This window comes from Heteronotia binoei, chromosome 1 (genome assembly GCF_032191835.1).
Source record: "Heteronotia binoei isolate CCM8104 ecotype False Entrance Well chromosome 1, APGP_CSIRO_Hbin_v1, whole genome shotgun sequence".
Classification (NCBI taxonomy): domain Eukaryota; kingdom Metazoa; phylum Chordata; class Lepidosauria; order Squamata; family Gekkonidae; genus Heteronotia; species Heteronotia binoei.
The window spans coordinates 234,701,811-234,715,049 of NC_083223.1; the positions used below are offsets into that span (position 1 = coordinate 234,701,811).

The 13,239-nt window shown below is 42.8% G+C and overlaps 1 protein-coding gene across 6 annotated transcripts in view; it reads left to right on the forward strand.

Annotated features, from left to right (window-relative positions):
• The window catches only part of CCDC85A (coiled-coil domain containing 85A), a 214,211-nt gene that overhangs the window by 186,989 nt on the left and 13,983 nt on the right, over nt 1-13,239 (forward strand). For 3 of the 6 annotated variants that reach the window (XR_009555966.1, XM_060249465.1, XM_060249487.1), the window contains one exon: nt 10,666-10,788. The exons of the other annotated variants lie outside the window; for them this stretch is intronic. Coding sequence is in view for 2 of the 3 variants with exons in the window: in XM_060249465.1 (XP_060105448.1) it covers nt 10,666-10,788 (123 nt within the window). In the remaining variant the exon portion in view is untranslated. The remainder of the gene's footprint in view (nt 1-10,665; nt 10,789-13,239) is intronic. 6 annotated transcript variants of the gene reach the window in all.

Sequence of the window (13,239 nt, forward strand, 5' to 3'; positions counted from 1 at the left end):
ACTGTTTTTTATTTCAAGGAACACTTCTTTAGTTATTTGTTACAGTAGTGGTCATGGTAAAGAAGAGATCAACTGTAACTTGCAAAAAGCAAGTTGAATTTAATCGGTCACAAGGAGTACTGTGACTGTTCTAATGCACAGTGGATTTGAGTCAGAATTTTTTTCCGCAGGTGCAAGGATTTCCACCCACAGAGCTCAATTTTCCCATCTTCCTCTCTTATAGCAACCACCAATGTCAAGCATTTGGGCTGCCCTAGGAGGTGGGAGGTAGGAAAATTATGCTTCCTGAGTGGAAATGTTTCTGCTGACAGAAATGTTAGTCTGTATCCATATTTTAATTTTCTTACACTTTTCACAATGTATTCTTTATTTCAGAGTGTATCAGTTGGCAACCTTATTAGCTTGTGAGACATCTTTGCTACAGGCAAATGAAACTTAAGAGAAGTCTCAGTAACACATACAAGGTCTCCTTCTAAGGGTGCTGGCGAATCCGGATGATATTGTACATCAAATCTTCTATGACTCATTTGTTAGCAATTGGTTGAGGAAATTAAATTCCAAACTAGAGGAATGTGATCTGAATATTGATTCCCTAGCCCTCATGTTCAAGAACGGGGCAAAAGTAATTATCAGAGACCGATTACTGGAATTGGAGTTAAAACAATCTCTGGCCAAAGTTGGGGGGACGTATATCCCAACCTTTTTTACAAGTGATCTTAAATGTGCCAGGTATCTTGAAAAGATACAGCCAATCAAGATCAGGCGGATGCTGTCCTTGGCACGCCTGAACATTCTTGACACAGCAGTACTGAGTGGCCGTTTCCACAAGATCCCGTTAGAAGACAGGATCTGTCCGTGCGGCCTGGAGGAGGTCGATACGGTTCCCCATCTCATTCTGAACTGTCTTTTCCACACAGAGGCAAGGTACAGACTTCTGTGGAACCATCTAATGCTAGCTAAATCTTTGAATCAGGCCCAAGTCATTTACTTCCTCTTAGGGGATGGGAGTGATCAACTTTCTCTGGATCTTGCTAAGTTTCTATATGTTGCCGACCTTGACAGGAAGAAACTTAATGCTGTTTGTATTTGAAAGAAGGTGCCCTTAGTTAAGTGTTGCCTACGTCAGATAATTTTATTACTATTTTGATGGTTGTACATAGTTTTATATTGTTGTGTTATATTTTGGCTTGGTGTTGTGTTGTACTGTTATTGATGAGTTGTTGTTGTTGTTGTTGATTGGCCTAGAGCCGCAATAAACTGACTGACTGACTGACTGAACACATACAAGGGATCTGTAGGTGGGCCATCAGCATATTCTGCTCAACTGTATTACAGGTTGCAGAAAAAGTCTAACAATCAATTTGATGCAGTTACTCCTATTGATCTCTATCTGATGACCATTGATTAAAGCTACGTAGACAGTTTTACTGTCATACCCTGCATGGAAGTCTGACTAGCAGGATGCAAAACACTGGCCACCAATAGCTACAGCAATCCTGCTTAAGAAGGGAAGGTTAGATTTGGACTGCACATTACAATTTACTTTTTTGGGGGTGGGGGGAGTGCATTAAAATATATATGAGCAAGGATCTGATTCATTGTATGCATATTTTAGTGACTGTTCCATCATAGCTGCACCTTCCTCTTTCCTCCTTTTCTTCATCTGTCTTTGCTTTGGCTCACTCCTCACCTGCCTGTGAGTCTATGGCGCAGTCCAGAGCAGGGTAGTAAATAAGAGCATAAGAGAACCTATGTTGGATCAGGCCAATGGCCCATACGGTCCAAAACTCGGTGTCACACAGTGGCCAATATGTGTGTGTGTGTACACACACATATACATACACTGTGGCTAATAGCCACTGATGGACCTCTGCTCCATATTTTTATCCAATCCCCAATTAAAGCTGGCTATGCTTGTAGCCGCCACCACCACCTGTGGCAGTGAATTCCACATGTTAATCACCCTTTGGGTGAAGAAGTACTTCCTTTTATCTGTTTTAACCTGACTGCTCAGCAATTTCATTGAATGCCCACGAGTTCTTGTATTGTGAGAAAGGGAGAAAATGACTTCTTTCTCTACTTTCTCCATCCCATGCATTATCTTATAAACCTATATCATGTCACCCCACAGTCGATGTTTCTCCAAGCCAAAGAGCCCCAAGCGTTTTAACCTTTCTTCATAGGGAAAGTGTTCCAAACCTTTAATCATTCTAGTTGCCCTTTTCTGCACTTTTTCCAATGCTATAATATCCTTTTTGAAGTGCAGTGACCGGAATTGTACACAGTATTCCAAATGAGACTGCACCATCAATTTATACAGGGGCATTATGATGTTGGCTGATTTGTTTTCAATTCCCTTCCTAATAATTCCCAGCATGGCGTTGGCCTTTTTGATTGCAATCGCACACTGTCTTGACATTTTCAGTGAGTAATCTACCACGACCTCTTGGTCAGTTTCTGTCAGTTCACACCCCATCAACTTGTATTTGTAGCTGGGATTCTTGGCCCCAATGTGCATTAATTTGCACTTGGCCACATTGAACCTCATCTGCCACATTGATGCCCACTTACCCAGCCTCAGCAGATCCCTTTGAAGTGCCTCACAATCCTCTCTGGTTCTTACCACCCAGAACAATTTAGTGTCATCTGCAAACTTGGCCACTTCACTGCTTACTCCCAACTCCAGATCATTAATGAACAAGTTTCAAAGGAAAACTATGAATTGTCTCTAACAAGTTAAAGAGCATGGGACCCAGTACTGAGCCCTACGGCACCCCACTGCTTACTGTCCTCCAGTGTGAAGACTCCCCATTTATACTCTCTCTCTGCTTCCTATTAATTAGCCAGTTTTTGATCCACAAGAGAACCTGTCCTTTTACTCCATGACTCTCGAGCTTACTAAGGAGCCTTTGATGAGGAACTTTATCAAAAGCTTTCTGGAAGTCAAGGTAAACAACATCTATTGGGTTTCCTTTGTCCACATATTTGTTCACCCCCTCAAAGAACTGTAACAGATTTGTGAGGCAAGATCTTCCCTTACAGAACCCATGCTGAGTCTTCCTCAATAACTCGTGTTCATCAATGTGCCTACTCATTCTGTCCTTGATAAAGGTTTCTACCAACTTTCCCGGTATTGAAGTCAGACTGACTGGCCTGTAATTTCCTGGATCTCCTCTGGAACCCTTTTTAAAGATGGGGGTGACATTTGCTACCTTCCAGTCCTCAAAAACGGAGGCAGATTTCAATATTTGACACCATCTCAGTTTTATTTTTATTGGTTTTACATCACCTAGAGCCTTGCACCAGTAGGGAATAGGCAATTCATAAATTGACTATATAAATAAATCCTTTCTTGAAGTTGTTTATGCTTAGCCACCATGCCTTCTTGTGGTAGTGAACGCCATGTGTTAATAATAACAGGAACCTTGCAGGATAATAACAGTGGTTCATCTAGTCCAGCATCCTGTTACACAGTGACCAGCCAGTTTCTTTGGAGGGCCAACAACAAGCCATAGAGATTGAGACATTCCTTGGAGGTTTCCTCCTAGCACTGGAATTCAGAGATTGACTGCCTCTGAATATGGAGGTTCACCTCAGTCGACATGCCACTGATAGACCTGTATTCCATGATGAATTTATCTAATCCCCCTTTACAGTTGTCTATTTCTGTGGTCGTGACTGCATCCTCTGGCAGCAGATTCCACATTTTGATCACTCTATGTGTAAAGAAATTATTTCCTTTTGTCCATCCTGAATCTGTTGCTCATCAGCTTTACTGGATGCCCTTGAATTCTAATATTTAGGGAGAGGGAGAACAATTTCACTTTGTCAACTGTTTCCACCCTGGCATAATTTTATAAACCTCTATCATGCCCCCCCTTGGTTCTCTCTTTTCTAAACCAAAAAGTCTCAGACTTTTCAGTCTTTCCTAATTGAGAAGGTACTCCAATCCCGCCCCCCAATCATCTTAGTCACCCTCTTCTGTACTTTGAACGTCCACGAGTTCTTGTATTGTGAGAAAGGGAGAAAAGTACTTCTTTCTCTGCTTTCTCCATCCCATGCATAATCTTGTAAACCTCTATCATGTCACCCCGCAGTCGACGTTTCTCCAAGCTAAAGAGCCCCAAGCGTTTTAACCTTTCTTCATAGGGAAAGTGTTCCAACCCTTTAATCATTCTAGTTGACCTTTTCTGAACTTTTTCCAATGCTATAATATCCTTTTTGAGGTGCGGTGACCAGAATTGTACACAGTATTCCAAATGAGACTGCACCATCGATTTATACAGGGGCATTATGATACTGGCTGATTTGTTTTCAATTCCCTTCCTAATAATTTCCAGCATGGTGTTGGCCTTTTTTATTGCAATCGCACACTGTCTTGACATTTTCAGTGAGTTATTGACCACGACCCCAAGTTCTCTCTCTTGGTCAGTCTGCCAGTTCACAACCCATCAACTTGTATTTGTTGCTGGGATTTTTGGCCCCAATGTGCATTACTTTTCACTTGGCCACATTGAACCTCATCTGCCACATTGATACCCACTCACCCAGCCTCAACAGATCCCTTTGGAGTGCCTCACAATCCTCTCTGGTTCTCACCACCCTGAACAATTTAGTGTCATCTGCAAACTTGGCCACTTCACTGCTTACTCCCAACTCCAAATCATTTATGAACAAGTTAAAGAGCATGGGACCCAGTACTGAGCCCTGCGGCACCCCACTGCTTAATGTCCTCCACTGCGAAGACTGTTCATTTATACTCACTCTCTGCTTCCTATTAATTAGCCAGTTTTTGATCCACAAGAGAACCTGTCCTTTTACTCCATGACTCTCAAGCTTACTAAGGAGCCTTTGATGAGGAACTTTATCAAAAGCTTTCTGGAAGTCAAGGTAAACAACATCTATTTGGTCTCCTTTGTCCACCCCCTATAGCTGCACTATAGATCTATACGGGAACATTATATCAGCTGCTTTAAATTCAATCCCTTTACTAATAATCCCTAAAACAGAGTTTGCCTTTTTCACTGCTGCAGCACACTGGGTTGACATTTTCATGGAGCTATCCAGTGCAAGCCCAAGACAAGATGCTGTTCCCTTTCAGTCTCAGCAAGTTCAGATCCTATTAGCCTATACTCAAAGTTGGATTTTTTTAAACACTGAACTTCATTTTTACCCACTCACTCAATTTGTGGAGATCCTCTTGGATTGAGTGATAAGTTACATATATGGGGTAGTAGATTGATCTATCTCACATTTGAATTCCCTAAGAACTCTCGGGTGTGTGCCTTCAGGAGCTTCAGATTTATCAGCTTTTAATTTCCCCAGTAGACCTAGAACTTCATTTCTCATCACCTCAATTTAGCTCATTTCTTCAGACTCCCTTTCTGAAAATAGGGGCTGTGGAATGGTGTGCACAGTGAACACAGAAGCATCTTCCTTTACCCCTTGATCATCCAGAAGCCCTACTGCTTCTCTGGCTGGTTTCCTGCTATATATTTTTTAAAATGTTTTATTTTAAAAAATGTTCATTCTTTGTATTGATGCTTTTAGCAGCCTGCTCTTCAAAATCTCTTTTTGCTTGCGTACTTATTGACTTACAGTTCTTTTGCCAGTGGACATTTTGGAGGGCCAGTGAGAGCTCAATTTCTCCTTCCTTGACATGGATCCGCTTGTCTTGTACACTGAATGCTTACCACAGTCCAGCCAAGATACACACATAAGTAGGTGTCCAGGCATGCAAGACCTACTAAATCAGGAACTGTAGGCCAAAACTGGATCCAGTTTTGGGATTCTCCCAAGTGTAATTTAGCCACAGAAAGCAATTGTAGGAGGCAAAGTATGGGATCAAAAGTACAAATCAGGGCTATCGTGCTGGGAAGGAGGGTAACTCTTTTCTGCAAAAGTGTCATTTCTCAGGTGACTGGTGTTGGGAAGGAGTATTTCCAGGTGTAGAGAAGAATTAAATTCCCCCTTCTTAGCTTCATGGTCCTGACTCATATGTCTGGCGTTCCCTGTCAGATGCTCTTTGCAGCTTAATTACATGTCAGAGATCTGATTAATAGTTGCCAACTCTAGGTTGGGCAGTATGCAGATTTTGGGATGGAGCCTGGGGAGGGAAGGGTTTAGGGAGGGGTGGGACCTCAGTGGGGTCTAGTGCTGTAGATCTAGACCTCTAAAATAGTCATTATCTCCAGGGGAAGTGATCTCTATTGTCTGGCTATTAGATGTAATTCCAGGAGATCTCCACGCCCCACCTGGCAATTGGCAAGCTTAAATTCTAATAGACTCCTTCATATGACAGGTAGTTGGGCCCAAAGGATGGGATTACTCAAGAGCCTAAAGTAGGTTGAGACTTCCATAGTGGCAGCCAGCATTCATTTACTTTAGCAGTTTGCTTATTTAATTTAATTTAATTTTTCAATTTATACCCCACCCTATCCCGCAAGTGGACTCTTGGTGGCTTACAACATTAAAAAACCTTACAAAACATCAAACAAACGACATCCAACTAATAATCTCAGAATTACAGAATTAACAGAAACTATGATTCACATCATTGGCAACAAGTCATAAACCACATAGACTGGTAGTGTTAAGCATAACATAACACCTAGATGATAAAGGTGCTGGGGGAAGCAATGATTTCAGGGAACACCCGCTGGATCAATTAAAAGCTTGGCAAGAACTCTGTCTTATAGACCTTGTGAAACTTAGATAAGTCCCACAGGGCCCAGATCTCCAGCGGGAGCGCATTCCACCAGGTGGGGGCCCAGACAGAAAAGGCATGATGGGATACCAAACAATAATTAGCCTCTGTTCACACCCAGACCCAGCCTGAATATCAAATGAAAACAAATCACATGACCTGTCTAGTTAATGGCCACCTGAGGACCAGCACCTCGTAAACAGTGTACCCTGTCACCCCTACCCCCAACTTTGCAGACTTATTTATAATAATCATATCCTGTACTATAACCCTAATAAAGGTATCCAAGCAGGATTCTAGCCAGTTGTTCAAATAAACCTCTCCCTGTGTTCTGGCCAATGAATGACAAGATTCTAAGATGATTAACACTTATTTTGTGTACATTGCAATTCTAAGAACACTTGCTTGAGAGTAAGCCCCATTGAAAAAGTAGATTTAGCATTGCTGCCTTTTCATATAATTTTTGAAATTATTAAAATAAAATTTCATTTTACTTGTATTATTTTGCTAAATAGCAGATTCCAAATGTTTACATTTTAAACTATTTTGCACAGATTTATAAGGATCCTCCCTCCACAAAATTTTAGACTATCAGTTTGTGCAGTGTGCTTCATTAATGCCTACAAACACAGAGACTCTGGCAATCCAGATGGAAATTATTTTTCAGTTCTGCTGATTGTTTAAAGCCATCCTTTAAAAAAAAAAAGAGCATTGACTTACAAACAAGTTTCTTCCCCTTTCTAACATTATTTAAACTGAGGAGGACAAAAGCAGAGATGTCTTATTTTGGGGAGTAAAAAGCAAGTCTGGCTTGAAAAGGTCACTGGCATCTCCCCAGTATGTGATGTGGCTGTTGGTGTTCAGACTGATTCTGTGAAGCTGCGGCAAGGGTATTTTTAGCTTTTTGCCAAAGCAGGCAGCTGGATTAGGTTGCCCCAGCAACTGCAGCATCGCCTTGAACTCCCTCAAACGCTGCAGGAAACATCTTGAGCCTTATTTTCAGAGAGGTTTGCAAGAAACTGGTGAAAAACACTGAGGCAATTGGGAGATGGAAATTCCCATTAATGAAGAATTTATACATTGTGCACAGGGTGGGGTAGGGGGTTTCTCAGGGTGAGCATCTGAAACAAGCCTGTTAGAATAGTTTGGTTGGAAGGTGTCTGAAGACCTCACAAAACAGTGGTTTTCAACCTTTTTGGTATGGTGACTCAAAACTCCAAATTTACTTGACATGGTGAACCATTTAAAAGAAAACATCATGCACAAAATAATAAAACTTCAGAAGTCTGGGACCCATTTTCATAGACTTCATGGCCCACTTTCTGAGTCAAGACCTACAGTTTAGGAAATGTTAGTATAGCCCATTGGTCTACAGCTTATTTTCCTGCAGGTGAGTTAGAGGAGCAAATTTGAGGTCATAGCCTAACTTTTCACCCTCCCTCTGTCTCCTAATTTGACTAGCCGCATCCAGTCGGTTGTTACTTCTCCACTTCTCCATGCTTTCTTGTACCTTGTGGTTCTGAAGGGGGTAGGTGGCTATTCATGGGGCTATTCCAGTTGCTAGCTCCTAAGGCCAGTCCTGTGATGGGCAGCATCCTTGATATATTGATAGAAGAAGATATTGGATTTATATCCCGCCCTCCACTCCAAAGAGTCTCAGAGCGGCTCACAATCTCCTTTACCTTCCTCCCCCACAACAGACACCCTGTGAGGTGGGTGGGGCTGGAGAGGGCCCTCACAGCAGCTGCCCTTTCAAGGACAACCTCTGCCAGAGCTATGGTTGACCCAAGGCCATTCCAGCAGGTGCAAGTGGAGGAGTGGGGAATCAAACCCGGTTCTCTCAGATAAGAGTCCACACACTTAACCACTACACCAAACTGGCTCTCAAATCTTAGGATGCTTCTCATATTAACCCACAACCACGGATTAACCCACTCATCTGAGATTAAGCCACAGACTGTGTAATATAATTTGTTCAAGAAGAAAAGAGGAGTGTGTATAGTGCCTCAGGATTAGAAGTTCTTACATAATCCAATTATAACTGCAACTAGAAGCTTTGGTTACTTATAGTAAATTGATATGTGAAATGGTGTACCTTAGCTCTCTGAATTTATTACTACCATCAACTCTGTGGCTGTTAGGAAAATGGCACAGTGGGAAAACATTAATCCCCTGCCCCCTCTGATCCAAATGAGGGCCCCTCTCCTCTGTGTTTTACTAATAAAAAAATTCTCCAAAGATCCATTTCCAGCATCTTGATTAATGTAGCCCTAAGGCTGCTTCTCACTGCAGTAGTAAACCTGCATAGTTGTTCTTCATATTGCTTACAAGTCCATGTAAGAATCATCGCATGTAGAAAACCAGCGCGGGTGCCTGAAAGCAAGATTCTAGCTTAACTTTCTCTATGGCATTGACTTAGTTTTCAGTATGTTTTTGTATAGAGGCCCCATTTATCAAGTGAGCCTCCACCTGTAGTCTAAAGATGGAAGAAACCAAACAGCTCCTTGAGAACTAGGCCTAAGAACACATTTAAATGCAATGTTTGCTATATGGGGGCTCTTTGTTTGGTGCTCTGTGTGGTATGAAGTTGAACAGATACTGGCCTAAATATGTGTAGCTTGCATTGAGATTTTTTTCTAAGTCCTGCACCCAGTCCTTCCCTGCTGCCCCCTGTCATGATTTCAGCTGTCTCTGAACCTCTTCCCCAGCCTCAGAATGGGTTCTTTCCTTCCAACTGGCTGGCTGGTTCCTATGTTGGTGAACCCTTCAACCACCTTCCTCTCCTCTATAAAAGAACTTCCTTCTTTAAAAGGTAGTTGCTCCATTTCCTTTCCCCATGGCCTCCAATTGGCTCTCCCTCCATTTCCCCTGTTTCCTCAATGCTGCTTCTCTTCTCCTTCCAGTTGTGCAAGACCTGTCTAGAGTGCTCATCTTCCTCCCCCTCACTCATCCCTTCACCATTCTTCCTGACCCAGGCTGCTCCCACTGGCCATGCCCAAGAGCATTGGGAAACCTGGCTCCACTCCCTTCCATTTTTGCTCAGTGCTGGCTTGCTAAGGCTCAAGCCGGTGCATTTAGCAGCAGTGGGTAGGGCTGGCCCTTGCCAGCATTCTCTGAGCACCTCTTCCACTGAGCTGCATTTGCTCAGCCCCCTTTTCAGCCTGAGCTTGTCTGAGCTCAGCTCACCCTTCCCGTGGGCACACTGAGGGCTTTCTGCTGCTCCCTCCCTGGTTCCTCATCTCTGGGCCCCCAGTTAAGGAGGAGGATGAATGCACCAAGGAGGTTCAGAGTGCAGAGCAACCCCAGATAGTAAGACTATCTCCACCTCTCATTATTATTGCAACCTACTCACAAATGTTGAATTCCCATGTCTCTTTGGCTCTCTTGAGAATACAACCCTGGACCCCAGTCCAGAGAACTGGCATCCCATTGAATAATTGAAACTATTGAGTTACTGCACAATTTAAATTCCACTGAATTCTGTGGGACTCAGTTTCTAGGCTGAAACCCTAGGGTTTTTTTTTTTTTACTTCCTAGGGTGAAACCCTTAGCTTATCATCAGCCCATTAAGACTTAGAACATTTTGGGACCTTATGTATGGAAACAATTCACTGGAGGGCCTGTTACTCCATATGCTTTGTCCAGGTTTGATTCACTGTATCTCCAGATTTTTTTTTAACTTTTAGGAAATAAGGCTGGGAAAAGCCTTTGAATAAAGCTTTGATAAACCAGTTTAGACTGTTCTCAGCAAGATGGGCTAATGGTCTGAATCAGTACAAAGCAGCTTCATATGTTTCTTGACAGGTAAACGCTGTACAGGTGCTAAGATGCAGGAATGATATTTTTAGAATGGAACTGGAATTGAAGTAGAGTGGGAGGACGTTGATGGTGGGGAATTGTTTTGCTTTATTAGAATGGCACTTGTTCCGCTATTAAATAGTTTTTGATTTTCTACTAAGGCTCCCGTTAGGATGCCATCAGGGGCAGATGGGAATTTCTGCTCTCCAAGGCCTCCAGCTAGCTTCAATGACCAGGCCTCCTCACCTTCTCAGCAGCCTGAAGTGATGGTTAATGCCCTCAAGGTAACATGCCTTGCTGTGTGGCCATGTATGTGCCAGATCTCCCATTTGTGTTCTGTGACCATCCATGATCCATTGCACCTGAAACATCAACATATTTCAGAGGGAAAGCAAAAAAGACCCACTACCAGTGCTGTTGTCATCTTGCACGTTTCTCCACGTGTGTCAGCTATCATATGTCACCCATGTTGACTTGCCAGTAGCTGCAGTGTGCTCATACTGGGTATAAAAAGCTGTACTTGCATAAATTCCCTCTTCTGTACAACTGACAGGCATGCAGAAGAACTTTGTCTGTCTTTATATGTGGCCAGCTTCTTCATTCACACAACTATGTTTAGATTGATGGAACATGGAAGAGTCTAATCACTCTAGAAAAGAGCAATATAGAAAGTTGGCCTGTCATTTGATCCAGCACTCATATCAGTTTTTTGGCATTAACAGGGGCCAGCCAAATGCCTCCAGGAAGTTCACAAACAGGCCATGAAAACTTTCCTGTGATCTGTCCTCAGTATCTGGTGTCCAGAGCCATACTGCTTCTGAATATGGAGTTTCCATGTACCTAATCATAGACCTGCTATGAAATGTACTAATCCATTAAAACCCCAAAAACAATCAGTGTTACAGGTCATGATAATGTCTCGTGGCAGTTAACTAACTCCATAAGTTTAAACGGTATGAAGAAGCACTTCCTTTTGTCTGCCCTGAAACTGCTGCTAATCCGCTTAATCCAGTCTCCCCCAAATCCTACTGTAAATCCTATTGTATTTTTATCCCACCTTCTCCTTCAAAGAGCTCAGGACAATGCACATGATTCTCCTTTCACCAGCTCATCCTCCCAAGAAACTTGTGAGTTGTGAGAGAGAGACTGGCCCAAGGTCACCCAGTATTGAGTCACAGGAGAGTAGGTCCCAGCCCAGGTCTGGCTTTCTGTATTACTGTATCACATTGGTTCTCATAGAATGAGACAATAAAATTTTCACTTGGCTACACTGTTCAGTACACTATGTGATTATCTTGGCTTGAATCCAGACTAATATTTCTACAGGCACAAGAATTTCCACCCAGAGAGCGTGGTTTCTGTGCCACCCCACTCCTGGGCAGCCAGAAATGCCCCCCAGTCCTGTTCCTAGGAATACCTTGTTCCCCATTAACAAGATTTCAGGGTGAGGGGCATTTTGCATCCTTTGAAACATTAATCCCTTGTCTCTTGTTTTTTCTTGTTGGGAAGGTGCTTGAAGTTCTTTGTTGTTTTAGTTGTCCACTTCTGTAGTGACATTACTTAGTGGCTTCCAGAGATATCTGGTTATTGTACCCCAAAGCAAACAGAAATGGCCATTGTGGCCTTGCAAAGAACAGTACTTGATAGGACTCCATTAATGTGTGGGGCAGCTTGTCCTCTTTTACATGACATGTAATGGGTTGTGCTTCTGAAGGAGTGGGGTTTGGAGAAAATTATCTGTGGGTGGGGTGGGGTGTTACAGTGTCTCTAATTATATTTTTCTGGTGGAACAGATAAGGGACATTTCTGGGGAGAAGACAGTCTCCAATATATTCTGTAAATGTTTTAAATATTTCATAGTCTAATAAAATATTTAATGCTATAATAAAAAAGGAAGCGTACTGCACACATCCACTGTATCCTGGGTTCCCAACCTTTTTGTTTCCTTTCCTGAGATCCTTGCCCCACACATACAAATGCCACCTTCTGTTCAGTGTCTGAGCTGTCAAGCTTAGCTACTTCATATATATTATCTCAGGGGACATAATCAGTGACTGCATCTGCTAAAGTGTGCTTTGACCTCAGAGAACCCCCTCATTTGGGATGGATTCCAGATAGTGGGACAGAGGGGCTAGCCAGTGCTGTTTCCTCCTGATATCTATGTCATTCCCTCCCCACCAGCCAATTTGCTGTTACTCCTGGCAGGAAGAGGGGCTGGTTCAATACTAGGAACCTGTCTTTTTTCCTTACCAAAGCTAGTAGAAGTGCTAAAGAGAAGTGGAGAAGACCTAGAATGTGAGAATTACCCTCTGCTGGAGCATCACACCCCAATCCAAATGTACCCTTCTACAGTTGCTTTTAAGGTTAAATCACACATGAGGAAATTTGATCACAAACTTCCCTAGCAAGAAAAAGGTAGCTTGACTCAGTGTCCCTTGAAGTAACACTGGAAGGTAGCTTGGAGAATTTGAGTTGCAGTGAGGAGATTGAAGAACTGCAGCTACCTGCTATCGCCCAGTGTCTCCATGGCTGTGGTAAGATTTGAACAAGAGATGTCATTCCTCTCTGCTTGCTAGGGTTACCAACTTCCAGGTATGGACTGAGGTTCTCCCAGAATTGCAGCTGACCTCTAGATGACAGAGATAATTTCCCCTGAAGAAAATGGCTGCTTTGGAGGATGGACTCTGTGGCATTGTATCCTACTGAGATCCCTCCTTGCAAACTCTGCCCTGCGC